Genomic DNA, 21,198 nt, shown 5'->3' on the forward strand with positions numbered 1-21,198 from the left:
TTACAGTGATATAGAGAAGTAGAGGTCAGGTGCAAGAGAGAAAGACAGCGAGAGGAGGAGGGGGAAGTGAAAGTGAGCTGCGAGAGGAGTCACGTGTCGAAGCAAACTGTACGTGTGTGTGTGATGGAGAGAGATAGATGTCTAAGAGGAAGTAATCCCTGTGCGATTTGCTTTGTACTTCTATTCCCCCCCCTACGGGAAGAGGTCAGAGGTCACAGTCAGATACAGAGAGGGCGCTTTGAGGCCAGAGAGGATGCGGCGTCTTGCTCGGCGACACTGAAGCGAGGTCAGTCATTCCTGATTATCAAGTCGGGTGGGTGGGGACGGGTACCCCGGCTTGTACTGTACGAGTCAACACACTCCCACCTGATAGCAACTGACAGTGCAATGATTCAGCTGCTCTATATGTCTATTTCATCGACTGGAGACTGGGAACCTCTGGCCTCTGGAACATATTTTATATGGCCCGCAAGACAATTTGATGTGGCTGGCAAGAAAAACCCATAAACAGAAAATAGGCTAGTTTATCTTGCCCTACCAGAAAATAAGCTAATAGCAGGATAATGTTTTTCATGTTTAACCCTTTCTATCAGGGTGAACAAAACACGTGTTCCCTTTCATTGTTGAAAAGCATCACTACGACTGTCTAGTAAAAATACATGTATATAGAGATTGTCATGCTTTTCCAAGAAATATGGACATATGATTGTTTTTTGGTGGGAGGGATGTAAAAGATTCCGACGAGCAGCTTTCACTAGACCACATTCTGACGGAGACAAGTTTTGTGGTGAGAAGCTGAAACCTCATTCAGAAGCAGAATTTGTGAAGATGTATCAGAGGCAAGGCTTCGTTCAATCAGGCTGTTTAGGCTAAAAGCAGCTGTGAGTAGCATCATCATCACTACCATCATCCGACATCTGAAGAAGCATTTCCGAGCGTTGCGTTAGAGAGGAGAGGGGGATTTGTGTTCAGTAACGTTTTGGCCCTTGAAGGATGTTGTCAGAAACGAAATGGCCTGTGATTCCCTGCCCTTGACATGGAGATGTGCCGTATAAATCTTTGTATCAGTGTTGAGATCCGGATTCAGGAGCAAAGCCGTCAGTAATTTAATTCAGCGACTTCTCTCTGTTTCTCGTCTCCTCCACACATCCCCTCAATAGACAGACACACATTACAAGTGCACTTATTTACACACATAAACACACACACTAAGAGGAGTCCGCACACAAATGGGAAATAAAAAGCTTCTCTGCTGGGTTTTCCCATGTGGATGACACAGTGTTGTAATATTTCTCATTTCAGCACTGTCAGTTTCACACTCCTCCATCCCCCCCCCCTCATCCATCCGTCACCTGTTTCGTTTAGAGGTGAACTCAGGTCAAAGCTGTGGCCGCTGCCTTTGCCTTTGGGCGGTGGCACAGTGTATTTACTCCTTGTTTGAATAATTAAGGCTTATTTTCTAATGCTTTTTAGTTATCGTTTCAAAATCTTTAAACTAATGCACAACATTTTTGTGATAATCGTACGGTGTTAGCTTACTAAGGACTAAACATGAGAAGATGAGTATTTTGCAGCATCACATTTATAGTTCATTGTTTAATTTTTGATATAGTATCAATTATTAATGTGTTTCGGCATTACTGTAGGAATTGGGTTATGTCATTACAGCATAAATATACAATAGAAGCCGTGTTTGTAGAGGAGGGTCGTTCAAGCTCACATCTGTAAACGTTACTATAGGAAACTCCTGAGACCTCCGCCCATTACGATGCTCTCTCTGCCACATTGTTTTAACACATTTAACACATGACTGATTCATAAAAATCTGTGCAGCTATAAGAGGATGTAGGCGACATGTAAGAGCAGAACCCAGATGTGTCTGTGTTCAACTCCCCCATGCAACAGTATGGTATCATAGACATGATGCACATATCTATTGCTGAATGATATGTGAGAAGTTTAATAAATTCACTTAGTCTGGCAAATAGATGATATCAAAGCAATGCTACTACAATAATCAAGTAATAAATAGAGAGACACAGAAAAAAGAAGCTTTGAACATTTTTAGAACATCTCAAATGTTTTTGTTTAAAAAGAAAACAGAAAATGTAGCGGAGAACAATGAGGCTGCATAATTACACTTAATATATTATTATCTCTGCCAAGGAGGTTATGGTTTCTTGGGCATTTGTTTGTTTGTTTGTCTGTTAGTTAGTAGCATTACAAAAAACTACTGGACTTTGATATAGAAGACATTCAAAAATCTCATTCTTTGGAGGCTATTAGTTCTATTTCTATGATTTCTTAAATTTGACATATAAACATTAAATCATTACTATTAAAAGCAAAACCACAGCTGTATTAGATACCATGAAAGTAAATCAACTACAGAACTCAACATGGAAGTGACTATAAGGTCACTGCAGAGTGACTCATGTGACGTGGTTGGATGTTGGATGTCAGAGGATCTATGATTGTGGCCCGGGAGGGAGAGATGGATGACATGAGAGGGATGGGGGTGTGGTGAGGGGGTGCAGAGGCGGCTGCACTATCATGACGTTGACTGACTGACTCTCAAATCACCCGTGTCATGAATCAGAACTGTAGAGGGCTCTGGAGCTGACACGTATAACTCACACATGCACGCGGACAAAAATGCAGAAGAAAGCACGCCGTCGTAACGTGCGTGCAGATGCATGTGCACCCAAAAATGTGCAGATGTACAGATTTACACTGGCACATTTAAATGCAAACACACGACTCATGTGCAGACTGTCATATCAGAGCGAACAGACACACTGTAACGTGCTACATCATCTTCAGTCCCGCTGCCAACAGGCGGTCACAGAAGCCGACATATGCTCCTCACCGCAGGATGTAAAGACTCCAGCACACACAAGAGCGCACATGTCAGCTGACTGCTCGCAGCATGCCGCACATGCAACAACACTGAAATCATTGTACATCCAAAAACCACTCAACAGGTTATTCAGCACTCTGCCGGCGTATTCTCCTTAAATGGACACATTTTCCCCACGTCCTGGTATACATGTATTTGTTTGAGACACTCAAAATGTTAAATGTGTTCATTGTACTTATACGAGGTGTTTTCCTTCAACTACAAATGCCCTGAAAGCTTGCACCTCCTCCAATGGGGAGGGAAATCCCTTCAATATCAGGAGGACAGAAACAAGATGCGGACAGGTAGTTGAACCCAAAACTACAGCCGGGTGTCACAAAAAAGAAAATCAGTCAACACTCACATACTGGTTGCGTTAACGCTTGGCGGTGGGCGTGCCTGGAGCTTGCTGCTGGGCCACATAACATAGGTTTTTCATGCTAACGTACAATGCAAAGTGTCCATACAATGCTAAAGAAATACTGGAGAAGTACACAGGAGATAAACTCCACAACCAGATGAAACCATATCAGGTTCCCAAGCCGATTTTGACAGGTGATTTGACTTTTGACTTTCAATTTAAGTCTATATAATTGAAAGTTTGATTATCTTAAACATACCATGTAGGTTTATATCTGCTAATTAAGTTGCTTTTTTGATTGGATAGCATTAATATCTCCAGAAATATGACGCGCTTGTGTTTATACCCACGTGTTTGCACATCTGTGTGAGTCTGTGCATACATGCGGCAGCTCCAAGTTCTGACATGAGCATGGTGCGTTGTCCCCACTGTGCATGTCTGTGTTGGTGACAGCAGGACATCACTAATCACCCTGTGGGCGTAGAGTCATACCAGTAAGCCACATGCTGAGAGAGGGATGGAGACACCGAGCGGCCGATGGAGGGTGAAGGAGGAAAAGTCACAGAGGACGAGGAGAAAATGCAGAGGAAGTCAAGATCGAAGGAGGGCACGGCTTCTGAGTTCACATCCACCACTATAACTGTTAGGATCACTACTGCTTCTAAAAATAGCAATGATGCAGCAATAACATTAAGGGTATCAGCACCGGGCTCTCTCTCGCTGGCACAAGGTATTTGAAAGATAATAATAGAATGAAACGCAGTGGAGATGACATAAGATTAAAATTAATCATTTTAAGAAGAAGAATCATCAAGTATGAGCCCAAAACGGCAAAAGAAAGGCAAATAACCTCAACGTGCCACAACAGGAGAGTAATGGATTTACCCTCAGCCACAAAATTGCTGTTGCTGGTCTGATGGATTTCACAGGAAGGCAACTACTCCTGAAGCCGGTCGATAGAGCCAACTCCTGTGATTCAGCATTCTGCGCAGGTTTACAGGGGTCGTCCAGGAGGAGCCATTCGTCAATGGGACAAACGCTTGATGCCAGGGTCAGACCTGAAGCACCAGGTCCAGTAGGGGTTAACACATCGCACGCGGCTGCAGCAAGTGGCTTGTCCCCCCCTGAGGCCAGCCAAATATAACTTTCCATAAAGTCCAGATTAGAGAAGCGAGTCACTGAGCGATGCAAAGAGGAAACTAAAGGAATACTAAAGGAATTCTGTTCTAAAGTCATTAATATATTGACTCAGGGGGTCGAAGGCAAAAGCAGATGGTAAAACGATCACAGTGACACACAGAAGATGTGAGACTCTCGAATCCTGCCGGGAATAATCCATCTCACAAGACAGCTAAATTACTCCGAGGTACAGCAGCCATGAAACCTACAGCTGTTTGACGAGTAGGAACCTTGCGTTGTCAAAACAACAGCTTTTCATTTTCACTGATTTGTCACCGACACAGGAAGAGAGTGCAAACTGTTTCACCTTCGGTTTAAGGCAACATAAATTCACTATCTGCATTATCAACCTTTTCTCTGAAGCACAAGCGGGTGAACAAGGGGTAGCTGCATAACTGTGACACATGCCAGTTGATGTCCCAATGAGAAGTGTCTGAGCTCTCTCCAAAGCTCATGCTATAATAAACCTGATGCACCAGGGAGAGCTAAAAATATGGACACGACAAGCTGACACACTGCAGCATAAAGCTGCACTTCATCCAGAGTGCCATCAATCACACTCATCATTTACCGGGCGGGGAAGCTTGTCGCCTGTGACGTGGAACGATCGTGTGATATTCATACGTACATACATGTACAATATATCTACACGTAAACCTTGCACGTCAGCCACATGAATAGGACATTTTAATATATCGAGTCCAGTTTGGGATGAAATCGCTGCGATTTCTAAAAATAAAAGTAGATTATTTAGAGCTCTATTCAGAATGGAGTTTGTTTTTTTCCTGTGGGACAGAATGAATACTGTGACACCTTAAAAAGATAAATCGGCTTAGAGGTGAATCAACCGTATGTATCAAACACTCTCTTTCTAATTTATATTTCACATCAAAGAGTGAAAAAAGCCTGAGATGTAGATAACTATGCGTTGGGAAAAATGTCCCCATGGGGACAATAAAGTATATTTGATTTGATTTGATTTAATCATGAGACACGAGGGAAAATATACTGGAGCCTGAACAAGGATGGTTTTTGGGGGTTAATGCAGATAACAAATACTCCCTGATACTTCTGATTGAAACCTTATGACAAAGAAATGTAATAGGATTCATATTTTACAGTTTACCAATGAACTTTATTAGAAATAGCTATAAATAAGAAAACACAAACACAACCATATAAATATCTACAAAAGACAGATCATCGACTGTAGCAGATCTCTTGGAGGAGTAAAAGATTAAAAAGAGAACACAAAGCAAAATCTTTAAAGTGAGATAAAGTGAGATAAAGCTGATGCACCATTTTTACAGGAGTTTTTTTCTCATTCTCAATTTGGACGATGCAAATTACAGGGCAATTAAGAGCAATCAATCACTCTGGGCTTCTCTGCATGCTCCAGTGAGCTCGGTGTCTGGAATTCTGATGACGCCTCAGCTTGTTAAGCCACAGGATTAAGGTGGAGTTTTTTTAGTATGCAGGCTATGTGCATTTTTGAGAGAAGGTGCATCCGCTCTCACCTTGGCCTCCCTTGAGGGACAACTGGTGCAGAGCCAGCAGCGCACACAGCCTGTCACCCTGTCAGTCAGTCAAACCTCTAAAAGAGCTGAGTCAGACTCTCTGCTTCATTACAACCGGGCCACGATTCACAAATATTTTGTGTGAGTCATACATGCGAGACGGAGAAGGACAAGGTAGAAACTCAAGTGTGGGTTGAAGGGGAAAGATGCTGCAGTGATCCACGTGTGACACTGCAGACTCCCGTCGTCATGTCGCTGTCCGACGGCTGGTTTGACTCAGGACAGGAGCGCTGGTGTGAATGAATCATACACTGGGTGATACAGTAACAGCAGTGAAAGACTGTGCTGATGAGATAATTTCTCGCTGTCTGTAGTTTAGTCACTGGCTCCGCTCCATGCTCTTGTGACTTCGGTAACAGACGCCAACAGGAAGTAAACAAAGCGGAGGCGAGGACACCGAGCCAAAGACGATTTTCCGAGGGAGGAGATGAAACTCTGAATCCTCCCTTCTACCGTTTTATGATTAAGTCCTGCGATGGGTATGCAAATAGGACAAGTGAAGAGCCATATTGCCTCTCCGTCTGTTCCTGTGTGACTCGATATCATCTAAATACAAGAATTGTATTTTCATGACTCACAGGCTATTCTGGCAAAACACTGTCAACATTTTATTATCCAGCTCAGCCTCCAGCTCTGCTAATGGACGGCTTTCCCATGGATGATTTGTGCTACCTGATTGTTTACTGGAGTTACCGTAACCAGATAAAACACATTGTGATGCTTGTGCATGGCTCAGTGATGACAGGTCATGTTGCAGGAAAACAGTGAAATAAAGGAAATTGAGTTGAAGAGAGATAAACAGATTTAGCATCATCTGTTTTCCTGAATTTGAAAGTGGAAATGTTTAACTCGTTCCCTGCCTGCTATTCCACACTCGTTCTCACGTATCAATGCTGGATCAGAGGGTTTAGGAAAGTATCATCTTGGTATTAGGGAAGAGTTTCAGGGTCGGATGGAGAGATGGATGATAGCAGGAAGGTGAGACGAGAAGGGGAAACGGCAAACAGCATGCACTAGGTTTTGCCTTTCGTTTGATATTTTAGACACATTTCTGTGTGGAAGTATTGCAGGGTGAAAGAATGAAGTTTTCCTGGAAATGGATGACGTCTTAAGCTCAAGGATTTATTGTCAACACTAGATGTATCAGTGAGACATTTGGCGGATCAAGTCAAATTTTCACATACACTATTCTGGATATAATCAGAAACCTGGAATTAAGTCAACAAAGCTACACAACGAGCATTTGCTTCGACCATTTAAAGAAATTTGAAGCAGTGACTGAAAAGAAGAGCTACGAACCCAAGGAAATAATAGACTGGATTTGAGAATGGAGAAGAAGAGGTAGAGGGAGATACTGAGGGGGAGGGAAAGAGGTAAGCAGTGAGACAAAAAGCCAGCTGATGGACGAAAGCACCGAGGGCACAGTGAGGGAACAAACAGTCGCTTCCCTTTTGCCGTCTTCCATCTAGATTTTAAAATTGAATTAGCAATGAAGTATTTATACAAGTGGGTTCTCCAACTCAATGCCTCCGTACAGACGACAGCAGACGAGGACAGTGCAGGGAAACCTACAGCGCTGGTGATCGCTACCATTCATCTTTTTGTTTTTTTCCACATACGAGTTGTACGTTCACAGCCAGAAATGCTATATCATACCCACAGGGTGAAGAGGAATGTCGAGGAGGGGTGGGGGGGGGGGAAGTAGCAGAGAGATGACTGGAGGATGTGGAGTCGACTGAGGAGAACCACTCAGTCTGGAGTTCTCGCTGTCACCCTGAGCTGTCGTGCTCCCAGCCCGGCTGCCATCAATGAGTGCTGATGCAAGCTCCGTCGGATCAGACAGTGTGAAGTGATATCAGTGAATGAATGGCAGCTGGTCTTGGCAAGGTTGTTTGGAAACCAGCGATGTTACACTTTTGTTGTTTTGATTTTCGTTTTCGAGACGTGAAATCCAACAACTGTTTAGAGTAAGTTTTCCTCTAGATAATAGAAAATCGCTTCACATTGATTAGTTCATTGAGCGAGTGAAGAAGTTTCATCACGCAGCAATAACCAATGACATGACACCCCTGCTCATCACGGGGAACGTGCACACAAAGACGCATGCGTACGACTAAGCTGATGGGTGGTTTATAATAATATGCATGATTAGTTAATACGGTATCAGTTGGAAATATGTTGTGAGAAAACAAAAGAAATTAATAAACATCTCTCTCAGACAGGGCAATTATATCAAATTGCATTTGATTATATATGTGCGGTTCTGCATAATATTACCATAAAACTCAAATTCATCTTTGTTCAAGGCCCAACATCAATATCAAGTCTGTGTGGAGCGAGTGACGAATACATATTTGCACCACAAATGTGCCTTCACCACTACAGACCAACACTAACAAACAATAAAACCACCGCAGTATGAAACCAAAGATTTTTTATCAAGCCCTGCGTCCATTAGCCGGCACACATAAACTGTAGAACGTGTTTAGGCCAGCAGAGCAAAGTGATGGAGTCAGGGTGTGCCTGAGAGCGGCTGCTCCAGTGCATTAGGGCTCCTGCAGGCCACATGATCTGTGCAGACCTTGAGGAGCACTAAGTCCATTACATAATGCCCAGCTCCTGCTCAAAGTGTGTGTGTGTGTGTGTGTGTGTGTGTGTGTGTGTGTGTGTGTGTGTGTGTGTGTGTGTGTGTGTGTGTGTGTGTGTGTGTGTGTGTGTGTACTCGTGGTCTGCGTATCAGTGCGTGTGGCATCGTGCCAGTCTGTATCACTTTCACTCTTCCTCTAATGATTCTTCGGAATTAGCAGTGCTCACATACTGACTTTGCAAATGACCCTCAACGTCAAGTGCATCATTAGCACTAGGTGCAGTAAACGCTGCATGTAGGTCAATTACGTAAATGGGACGTGTTTTTGTGACTGTTGTATATTTTAGATTGTCCCTTTTTGATATGAAGTGCAGCTACTTGGGATGCAAGACGTATCTCAGAAATATCTGAAATACAGTGGCTGTGTGAGTCATCTTTTCTTATTGATGTAGTCTCATCAGAGCTGCTGTGAGTTGAAATGAAATTCAGCATCCACATGATTGAGAGTGGAGCCAACACATCACGCTTCTTCCACCCCCCTTCCAGCATTTTGTGTCTGGTTGACTTTCTGTGCAGCAGGTTTTCATCTCCGGCTGAGGTTTACCCTCGTCCATCTCCCCCCCTCCCTTCATCATCCCGCCACGTGCTGTGACACACCGTAATCACCATGGTAACATCAGTCACTCCAGACCACCTGTCCACTGACCCCAGGGTCGTGATAAACTTTGCCAAAAAAGATTTACAGCTTCGTGCCGCCTGGCCTTGCTAACAATGGTGATGGATGCACTGATTAGCACGCTGGCATATGAGCCGTTACTCTTGAGGAACTCGACGACCGCGTGTTGATCTAACGGGCCATCGGCACATTGACTCTCTGACCACAACAGGGTTCAACAGCTGCTGCTCGCTGAAGTATTAAAACGTCGACTCATGGTTCAAATGCCTGAACCTGAACTTTCTAAAAGCCAAAACACACACTAAAAGATAAACATTTTGTGAAGATCTGGTCTTCAACCTACAATTACTCTGCTAAAAGCTTTGGTACGATAGGGTATGTTTGGTTCTTACTGTCCTATCATAAAAGGCAAAATGATAGGACAGTTTCATTAAATAGCAGTACTAAGGCAAAATATCTAAATTGTGGAATTGGGAAACTTGTTTTTTCAGAGATTTATCAATGGAAAACTCACCCAATCAACATTTTTTTTTTCAAAACTAGGGGATGCCTTCATTTCCTATGGGATCAATAAAGTGTCTGTCTGTCTATCTATGTAAATTGGCAGATTTTATTATTATATATTTTTTGCATTTATGAACTAAATAATTTGTCTTGTAGACATTAGCCTAAAAAGAGCAATTTTGTTTGTCTATGCCTGTGTAGATATTTCTAGAATCTAACATGAACATTTTGTAAAATTACATTCACAGGCCTATTCTTTCAAGCTATTAAATATGGTCCATTAAAACAGTAAATGCACTAGAATTGCAGGTACACAGACATTGGTAGCCAAGCAAAGTTTTGCATTAACAGCGCAAACTGACTTTCCTGATTCTTATCGAAGGTGCTTAACATAGACATGCTTATATGAAGTCACCTTGATCTCCAGATCAAAATATGGGAGTCGAGTCCCAGATAAGCCCTCGTGAGGTCTGATAAACATCGGCCATCATGCCTCTACTCTGGAATCTTCCTGTGTTGTCTGAGCAGGTACAGATCTGGGGCAACGTCAGATACATGATCGGAGCAGGTGCTCGGCTCGCACACAGTTGTGGTGTGTGTGCGGATGCATGTCCAGCTCTGGTCTCAGATGCAGCGTAATCCAAGGCTGACAGGTAAATATAGCCTGTGGCTGCTTTCAGGCTGGGCTGAGTGCTGCTCCTTTCTGCTCTGCTTGACCTTGGCTCATCCTGCCCTCCCGTTCCTCAGCGGGGATGAAAAGGCACTGGTCCATATGACCTTGCGGCCAATTACTGTAGCTTTTGTCTATTTTCAATGACTAATTCAATGTAAAGGCTCTCGCCATACCTTGCACCTCCTGACAAAGTATAAAAGAGGTTTTTATCACATGAAGGTGAGGTTATAGGTATAGCAGCAAAAATAATAATTTGATAATATTGGGTTAAATAACTGAAATAACACATATTACGCAAACATTCACCTTTTAAGCTCTGCACAGCTTTAAGGTATTTTTAGCCTTTTATCCTCTTTTAGGCCATTTGTTGTTTTCTGTAAAATTTGAGTCATAGGGAAACAAAGAAACCACTGTACCTGAATGACAGACAAAGCTAAGCAGCTTCAAATGGTTTTATTTTGTCTGAACCTTGTGTCTGAACCTTGTGTCTAAACACAACCCCAGTCAGACAATTTCCTTGATTACTGGCGAGTGCACCAAAAAAAATCAAGTATGCCTACATATACTAGCCAATGTGACTGACTCAATCAAAATGTTGCTTCAAACCTTTTGTCCAAGCACAACCCGACTCGTGGGGTCCAGACAGGTACTTAAAGTCTCGGGTTAGGTATCCACACTCTAATCTACGCAGGCAAACACGTTAGCCATAACCATTCATGTTTATCTGACATCTTTGTTCAGTGTTCTCTGGTCACTAGTAACAAAAAGAAATTATAAATGTGGCTCTAAGCAAAAAACTAAAATCAGTAACAAATATATAATCACATACTGTACCCAAACTTAAGAATGGCTAATTCCACAGGAAGACACAGGTTAACCGCAAAAAAGCACAGATGACTCTCACACAAATTAGACCCTTGGATTCTAGGACACTTCCTAAAGAGCTCCAGTCCCATGGGCGCACGTAAACATGCTCATTTCCTCCCCCTCCCCACACAAATACACAGTGTATGAAAGTATTCTTTTCAAACCTCCTCTTCCTTTGAATCTGGGACAACATGCAACACTATTGAAATTGGGCAGAATTGCATCTTTGTGCACAACATCTCCAACCATTTGACACCTGGTTTGCAAAGAAACTGGTCTAGCAAAAGACAGCAGCTGACCAGGGTTCCCTGTGTGAAATGTAAAGGTTTGTCATGTGATTGAGGAGCAGAATCTTATGTTTTCTTGTGTCATCATTTGGGTTTCTTGTAGATTTAAATTGTCTAACCTGAGGCCAATGCTCTTGCAGTTCAGTCGTCAGAGGAGCTATGGGTGATTTTTCAGAGAGGAAAACTCTCTTCACCTTTGTGCTGTGAACTGCAGTGACACAAATTACCCAAATGATCTATTAATTTACACCCAAAGCTCTGGAATATAAAAATAGCAAAATGAGGATAATTTTTTTCTTGTCTATCATTTATACTATCCATTCTCTATTACCCCTCATCATCTGAGGGTAATGGACATTTTTACAATTAACCGAACCTCAGTCTGGATCTCGTTGGACTAAGGGAGAAAGCTGTAGTACCCGGAGACAACCCTCAAAGACACAGGGGAGAACATGCAAACTCCAAACAGAAGGACCAAGCTGGGATTCAAACCTTCTTCCTGTGAGGTGGCAGCGCTAACCACTGCACCAATGTGCCGCCCTATATCATCTTTAATTACCAATGTTAGGCATCACTGAAAACAACTTCTGATGTCATCATCCTGTATGTTGTTTTGGGTGAAGACAAGAGGCAGTGAAAGAGGGAGAGACACAGAAGAGAGTTTTGACTAATTAGGCCCAAGTATCTATAAGGTTACATAAAAGTGGAGTGAGATACCCTGAAGCCCTGTTTTTGTTTCACTCACACACACACAAACTATGTGCACACAGCTCCTTAGAAAATACAAGCAAGCGAGAGCACCCACTGTCCATTAGCAGATGATTGGATCCATTGTATTAAGTGCAGGCCTGAAGGAAACGGGACAACGTGCAGTGCCCAAGAGCCTCACGCGGAGTTCCTCCCGTAAAAGCTTTCATGTCCCAGATTAGTCGCTCTCATCGGTCACAAGGAACTGACAATGAACTCAAACAATCTTTATGGCAATTTGATGTTCTGCCTCAGTCACGTCATTCCATTCTTCTTTCCTTATCTTATCACGGCCATGGAAGAGTGAAGCTTATTTAAAGGATGTTATTATTAGTATGAGTCTCATGCCAGCTGACTGCGGCCCAAGAGAAGGTTTGGTTTCCAACTCATTTAGTGGTTTCCGACAATGGTTGTGATCGAGGCCAAAAAAACCTGATCAGGACATTTATAATTCATGGCTGCAGAAATCTACGACAATCATGAGCCTGTTGTGACGTGCTGCCGGTAAACATACGGCAGGGATCAATAAACCTACTGACCAAAGCAAAGCTAGCGAGATAGATAGTGATCGAGTGATCCATATTGATAAGGTTACAGCCCGCGGGTCAAGAATACATACTGTCAATGTGGCCACAGTTTATTGACAATGCATTGGATTTGGCTGGATTTCAAACTGCCTGATGATTTTATTACCTTGTGGTAAAGAGCAACTATACTGTAGCTAGTCTGTGGACTTAGTAGAAAAATATAAATGTTGATTCCCATTGAATTTGCACGTAGAAGTGTATTTACTCTTATGTTATTTCCTGTCAGGTCTAATCAGTGCTTCCCCCACGCAGCACGCACCCCCTTGACAAAAAAATAGCGTTTAGCACACAAGAGTACATCAGTATATCATACTTCCGTCTGCCTATATGACATTTCTGCTCTTGTTCTTCTCTTAATAGTCAACCTTTCCATTTTCCATATATACGACAAATGCTAGAAGAAGCTGACAAAGGTCGTGGATCTATTCCAAACCAACTGTCGGACTCATAACACGCACCTGAGACAGCAGAGCTAGCAGAGCGGCCCTGCACTTTCCCTCCTGTAACTAGATTACTGTCCAGCCGATCCACAGTTATCACAGGATCTCTGTTGGCACTGCAGTGGATGACCTTTGTGCGATGGGAGTAGAGCAGAGAGATGCCACGTTGCCAAGTTTGATTTACATCGAAGGAAGCTAATTAACATCCTCAGGACATTAAGACCTGCCTGTGCCTCCTCTGTCTTTGACTTGCTCCCTCGCTCCATCTGGATCCATAGTCCACAGGAGGAAATGTTGAATTCTCAATGTTTTTTGATGACCTGACTAATTTTGCTATGATTTTGATGCAAAAATCTTGCACAGCTAATATACTCATTAAAAAACCCGGGTAACTGATACAGCCAAAGTTGTTGCTTTTTAGTTTGATCATTTATGAAGTCGTTATTTCATAAACTGATAAATTGTGTGCCACAAAAAACAGATTATATTTCCCTGTAATATATTTTTGATAGTATTCCTACCTGCAGTTGATAAAAATAAATAATAATCTTGGCATCTGGTGTGAGTGGAGTGACTGAAGTTGGTTAACTGGCTTAATTTCAAATGTATTAACACTAAAAGACAAAATATGTATCCTGGTAACAATTTCTTCCGTCAGTTTTCATCTCAGTGTGTTTCAAATTTCATTTTTCAAAAAAGTTTGTTTTTTGCTTTTAATCATAGCTGAAATTCAAACTCATGCCAACCTCATTTTAGCTTTTTAACCTTATTACAAAACGAATACAGGAAAATGACAAGATCCATTCATGCTAAATCCAATCCAATGTAATCCAGTTTACGACGGAGTAATCTTCAAATAACTGATGTGTTGGTGGCAATTTGTACCATTTGATTTCTTTTATGTTGTTGTACAAACATATTGTGTTTGTACACATGTGTTTGTTTTAATTATGTAGGGGTTTCTACTTACATCACATTCTGGATATTGTCATGTATAAAAGATCAATTCAAATCACTTGATTAACCTATGGAATATTGGTGAATCAAGAAAAGTGCTAAGAACAGAATAGGGAATGGAGAATATTACAGATTTTGCTAAAAATATAGAGTCAACATACTGTAAGTGATACTGTGTTACTGTAGCCACAACTTTACATGCATACATCACATTTTCAACAGTTTTCTAGTTTCTATCAATGAAAAGTAAATCTGCACAACCAGCTGACACCCTCAGCAAACAACAATCTACATAATCAGTTTTTCGCTGAACATTAACTAAAGAGAAAAGAAATGACACCCCATGAGCAGTGAGCAGCCCCAGCTCCCTCTGCAGATTCCATTTATGTTTGTACTCTGCCTCTTTCCCTTTGTCTTTCTGACAAACCCTCTTACCCTCTTTGTTTTACATGCACACACACGTTGTACAATCTCCACATCGTGATGTTGAAAATTATTATTTTTTTAAATCCATACGTTGTTAAATCTGTTCAACAAGTATCTTTCACAAATTGTTCTGTGCTGCCAAGCGTGCGTGCGTGCAAGCGCAACCCCAAAAAATCTGCACCCAAAGGCAGAGCCAGAGCAGGAGCCTGAAGAAGAGAGTGAAACGCAGGGGTGACTGAGAGCTGTAATGCTCACAGGAAGATTAACTGCATGTCTAGTTAGTGACAATTCCTTTAAATATTCACTTACTGCACGATTAATAATACTGGCGACAAATACTGTTATTTATAATATAACTAGCATAGATGTCTTCAATGGACAACCCATGCAGAATGCAACCAAACAGATACACAGATGGGTTATTATTAGGGTGTACCTCCATCTTCCCCCTCCATTTTATATCTACCCCAATGAAAAAAAAGCTGTAATATGGGGGAAACACCGAATATAAGACCAACACCGTTTCAATGAGGATGTGATTACATGCATACAAATACGTGTGTATGCAGTGCACTGAACTTGCATTGCATTAAAATGAATGAGCTGCAGCCTTGTAATAGCACAAAGCGCTTCTCAATAAGAATCTGTTATTCTATCAACAACTTCCACCTTACAGCAATCATCATTTTCATCATCAGCCTCATTTTCCTTCCCCTGTAGCTGAATATCGGATGGAGCGCAAGCACAACCTGCACCAGAGCATATGTGCCTGACTGGTTAGCCTGCACGCACGCACGCACACACCAGCTGAGGCTGCGAGACCATATGTGGGATTATAAATGTGTAACTGCAGCCTTGCCAATCACGCACAATAGATGCAGAGAGACTTGTAGAGAGAAAGACAGGTAGAGGTGGGGAAAGACGGACGTGAGAAACCCCATCACCTTCCATGTCTCATGAGACAGCCAGCCATACCTTGCGCCTGCGGTCCCTGGATCGATTCCTCTTTTTTAACTTTTCCTCCTCCTTCTCCCTCTGCTCCTGGGCGGCGGCCTCTGCAAGGTCCTTGGTCTTGCGGAGCTGCTTGGCGGCTTGTGCCATGGTGCCGCTGCTACTGCTGCTGCTGCTGCTCCAGTCGCCGTCGTTCCAGCCCTCCTCCGGCTTGCACTACCTCCAGTCGTCCCCTGCTTGCTCCTCCCGTGTCCCCCAAGCTCCGTCACTTACTAACTCCTCTCTGGTGGCCACCACATCATGTGTGTGTGTAAGGCGAGAGGTGGGAACCTCTGTGTCTGGATACTGGTGTGTGTATGTGGGTGATGGTGATGCTACAGCAGCCACAAGACATTCTCCAGCAGCCACACAGAAGGATGCTACAGCTAGGGGTGCTGATGCTGATGCTGGTGCCTGTGTCGCGGCTGCTACTCATCCAGTCAGCTTGCACTGCGCCGAATTGCCTTCCCCTCCCCCTTCTTCCTATCCTACCTTCCTCCCTTCTCTCCTCTCTCCTCCCTCTCTCCTCTCTCCTCCCTCTCTCCTTGCACAGACCTGTCACGCAGTCCCGTGTTCAGCACAGTGGGAATCCTGCAGCAGCGCTCCTTCTTTCAATCTGTCCAACGTGCTCCCCTCTGCTCCGCTTCTTTCTCCACAGTTTTCCTCTCTGCTCAAGGTTTTTCTCTCACAATAGGTGTTGTTGCGTCTTGCATAACTGAGGTACAATAGATGAGGGCACCAGAGCTGCGGAATGCCTTCAAACGGGATTTTTTCTCCTCACGTCTTCCCTCCCTCTGACCATGGCTTTTCCATGGCACCTCCCTCCTGGAGACAGATGGGGAGAGAGAACAGTGGTGAGAGAGATGGAAGGGCGTAAGATAGAAATTAATATCCTGATCCTAATATACAGTCACTGAGTGCGTGTGTAAAATGTGAGTGTAGAAACATGGTGCCATACATTGACACCTACACCCCCCCACCCCTACTTCCCCTCATGTTTCAGTGTCAGAAGCAGACAGGGAGTAAAAAAACATCAACAACATGAATGCTTCATAAAAACTGCATGTCCTCTGCCTCCCCTTCCATTCCGCTGCCTTCCCCTTTTTCCATCACATGAGGAGGGCATCATGGACGTTTCATACAGCAGACAGAACAATTCATAGACAAATAAAGCACAGTGATTGGTCCATGGATTGATATATCGGAAGACAAACTCCTGCAAAACTCGTGATAGTATTTCCATTTAATCGCTGAAAATATTTAAACTCAATTGTTAGAAACACAGAAAAGAAAGTAAATCTGTTTTCTAATCAAACATCCTCATCGTACACACACTGTATTGTTATTCATATTCTCTGGAGCCCACTATTCAACATATCAACTATTCAACATCAGAGGATGCACCGACGTTATATGACATTATTCTCATGTATCTCTCTCTCTCTCTCTCTCCCTCCCACCTCTGCAACTTCAGCTTTCTGCAGAATGATGCTGCAACATAGTGTGCCCTCTACAAAGAGACCATGTGACAAGACTAGGAACTAATACATGTTATATTCATAGACGCCATCTGCTGAGCGATCAACACCAGATAATACAAAGCCAAAAGGCCTGACGTGAAAATCAATACTGTGGCCACGTGTGGATATTCAAAATCGGATGCTCTCTCGATGATAGAAGTATTTCTAAGGATATTTTCTGCCGACTTTTAGTGTTTTTGTGCTTCAACAACTAATATTTGTGGGTTAAATGTTTCAATGTGCATTAATTTGAGCTACAGTTTTGCATTGTGCCTAATGGATCCATTAAGCTGGAGGTCGTAAACATAATTACGCCACAACCTCTGGTCTGGATTTGCCAGAAGGAGCTTGGGGGTCTCATGGAAAAGCTGTCGATATAACCAGAAGAGTTATTCCAAAGTCCACATTGAAATCACCCTCAGGAGATGCATGTCTACATTCTTCAAGGCTTGTATGTGCACAGCGTATAGACTACTGGACAAAAGGTTTTCTGGTCGATGCTCCCATAGCGTCAGTCAAATTATCTCCTGCGGGCACAAATCTTTTAGACGAGCGGTCACTTAGACACTTAAATGAATGAAGCTCAATTGAGTCATCAGGCCGGTGTATGGACGTCTCCGTGCTGCCATATTAAATCAGCTTTTGCCAGGAGAGAGGTCATGGCTCTAAATTGTTGTTAAATCGTTTTGTATAATTGTTTTCTCATGTGTCCCTTTTACCTGTGCGCCACGGTGCTGCTGATTCAATCATGATTTAATTAAAAGCATGCCACTGTGACAGATGTAACAGTTAGTTAGGCTACTGTTAGCATAAAGGTTATATTTTACTTTATAAATCTTATTACTCTTATCTCTGTACCTCACAGTTTATGTCCAGTCCTGTTCACATTAGCGTCAAAGTTTTAGAAGCCATTTTTTCCTCTGCATCTATACATGAATCAAAAATAATGCAGTGAAGTAGTTAGCTAGCACTTAGCATGTGCCGCTAATGGGGTCGTTCCATTTAACCTCGGACGTTGCAAATGGAACACCACCGCAAGTTGGAATTTCAGCTGGGAAGGTCGAAGGAACCTCACCACCCCTGACTTTGAAATTCAAGATGGCACCTCCATTTTAGCTCCATTATTTAGTGTCTAGCTTGAGAAGCATAACTCGGGCTAGCTTAAATTTAGCTACCATTTTTATATGCGTAGTTTAGCTAAAGCTGGGTGATAACAACTTCTAATGTTTTGCTACCTAAGATTAAATGGTGGCGATATTTATTTATATATTTGTTTATCTATTTATTTGCTATTTTAGTTAGCGAGTATAGAAAAAAGCTAATGAATAGTCGCTAACGTTAGCATTAAATAATGCGCAGGCAATGCAGATAAATGAGCTGAATTAAATAGTATTATAGCATAATTCTTACCTTGTTCAACGTGATCTCTGCTCGTAGTCATTGCTTTAACTTGTGTTATATTATGTGATGTTAATTTTGTGCCCAATTAATGTTGAACTTACTGGAGCCAGTCTGGTGTAGAATCTCAATAACTCAGGGTTGTGCTCGCTGCCTCTGACCACTGATCAGCATCTTTATTATGTTAGAATCTATATTTGTGTACTCAAAACTCAAATCTATAAATCTGACATCAATAAATAACCTGTAACCACTCATATAAACCCATGCTGGGTTTGACTTTGCAGGCAGGACGTTATAAATGTGCGGACAGTGTAGTGAGTGATGAAGAACATTTCAGTCACAATAGAGATGAAGCGCTGCAGCAGATGGAGCTGAGATCTGTCACTGATGAAAACAGCACTGGGGCTTACTTCTCCGGCTCCTGAGCCAAACTGAGCCGAGCTAAATATGGAAAATGATGAAGCAGGGACATGAAAAGAGGTAAAACGGAGATAACGGCAAGAGCTGAGTGCAGAACGAAGGAATGATGTCAGAGAGGGTCATAGGTCAAAGTAGTCCAATCAATTTGCTTTAGGTTAATGCAGATCTGTGACACGAGTTTAACCTTGTGACCTTGACCTTGTACAGCCCATATGCACAAATCACAGTTTGTCTCATGAGGCTTAACAAGGTGTGGCAGCCTCTGTTCTTAACCCCCAATAAGAGTAAAGAAAAACTACCCTTACCACTTACTTCACAATAATCACGAGGCAATATTAAAATAATAGAATAATGCGTTCATTCCTAAGAACTTTAAAAATGTATGAGGGATAAATTTTAGGCTGCTCGAAGATCTTTGGGCAAGTTGTTGCATATTTGATAAGTACAACCGATAAAGGCAGCGCTCCCAGTTTTTCTTCGGAGAATATTTAGTTTGCTGTACAAGATTCTCAAGGATGCTGCACGACCATGACTAAATAATTCATCACTTTCTACGACAGGGCTGCAAAAATTAAATCTAAAAACAAACCGGGCAGCAGTGAAGTGGCGGCAGGAGCAATGAATGAATGAGTTACGGCTCACTCTAATTTTTTTTAGTTGCCCAAGTTGAATCAATCAATCAACATACGGTGCAGCATGAAGTGTGATATTTATTGCCAGGGTGTCGTGCTTTACATTCCTGAGAGGATTACACTGTTTTCAGCCGATGGTGATTCATGAGCGTGCAGAGATTTACAAAGTGCATTTAAAGCCACAAACATTTTAAACAATGTTGTGTTCACTGTGTTATACTGCCATCAGGTGGCAGATGATTGTTATTGCAACTATCCAAGAATACTTAATTTCCTATATAAAATATCCTCCATGAAACTGTAGTGAGGATACTTCCTTAAATGTATCGTCCAGTTCGACATTCAGGTGATATTTCTAGATGTTGACTAGATGTTTTAAAGAATCAGACCTGCAGCATATTCTCTCACGCACGCACGCACGCACGCACGCACGCACGCACGCACGCACGCACGCACGCACGCACGCACGCACACGTTTTGTGTGTTTGTAATTGATTTTTGGAATTATTATTGGTTACTCTATTTGATTAGATTTTTTATTGTTTTATTTTATTATATTTATATATAAAACATACATATTAATATGTTCTCTTCTGTATTTTCTATCTCTGCTAGTTTATTACAAATAGTAATACATGCTCTACATATGTTTGTTTCATGCTGTTTTGCAGTGTGTCACCTGCCATCTGGCCTGACTCCAGAGCAGACTCTACATCCGCTGCTCTTTGCCCTTGACGATGACTTGCACTTCCCTCAGCACATTCTGGGTCTCAGCCAGTTCTGCTGTGTCCAATCTGAAGTCTCTGGTCATCTCTGACTATAGGAGGAGAAGGTTGAAGGACACGTCCTTATCTTACCCTTGACGGGATGTTTTCATGTGATGTTCTCAGAATAGACACCATCAGCCACGTCTCACTGACCATTAAACTGTGTATTAATTAGGGACTCTGACAGGAATTGGATGGAGATCATATTAAGAGTCGAAGTGGAAATATCCTTTACCACAGTTTATCTCGACCTGTGTGTGTGTGTGTGTGTGTGTGTGTGTGTGTGTGTGTGTGTGTGTGTGTGTGTGTGTGTGTGTGTGTGTGTGTGTGTGTGTGTGTGTGTGTGTGTGTGTGTGTGTGTGTGTGTGTGTGTGTGTGTGTGTGCAACTCTATCAGCAGTATCAAGTCATTACAATAACCTTCATAAGACCCCACATCCTGGAATTGAAAAAATATTATCTAGATTAAATGAACAGTGCATCATTTCCTTGTTCAGATATCAACCTCAAATTGTCCGAGTAAGTTTCCTAACCCTTGCTGATTTATTTTTCAAAACTACTATTACTGCTACTGCTCCTCTGCTGCCAGAATTACTATTAGTTGTTCTATTACCAGTATTGGGCCACAACTCACACACTTACACACTGGCAACTGTAGGTGGCAGCACAGTTTCAACAAATGGATCTGCTACACAGCTTTGA

General features: G+C 42.4%; 1 protein-coding gene across 7 annotated transcripts in view; it reads right to left on the reverse strand.

Moving 5' to 3' along the window:
- Window positions 1-16,559, reverse strand: part of ank1b (ankyrin 1, erythrocytic b) — a 61,983-nt gene extending 45,424 nt beyond the window's left edge. For 6 of the 7 annotated variants that reach the window (XR_007034981.1, XR_007034980.1, XM_047344440.1 and 3 more), the window contains exon 1: window positions 15,743-16,558. Coding sequence is in view for 5 of the 7 variants with exons in the window: in XM_047344440.1 (XP_047200396.1) it covers window positions 15,743-15,868 (126 nt within the window). In the remaining 2 variants the exon portion in view is untranslated. Of the gene's footprint in view, window positions 1-15,742 lie in introns of all 7 variants that reach the window. The other variant, XM_047344441.1, reaches the window with a different exon arrangement.
- Window positions 16,560-21,198: the final 4,639 nt, after the last annotated feature.

Source organism: Hippoglossus stenolepis, chromosome 18, assembly GCF_022539355.2.
Source record: "Hippoglossus stenolepis isolate QCI-W04-F060 chromosome 18, HSTE1.2, whole genome shotgun sequence".
Lineage (NCBI taxonomy): Eukaryota > Metazoa > Chordata > Actinopteri > Pleuronectiformes > Pleuronectidae > Hippoglossus > Hippoglossus stenolepis.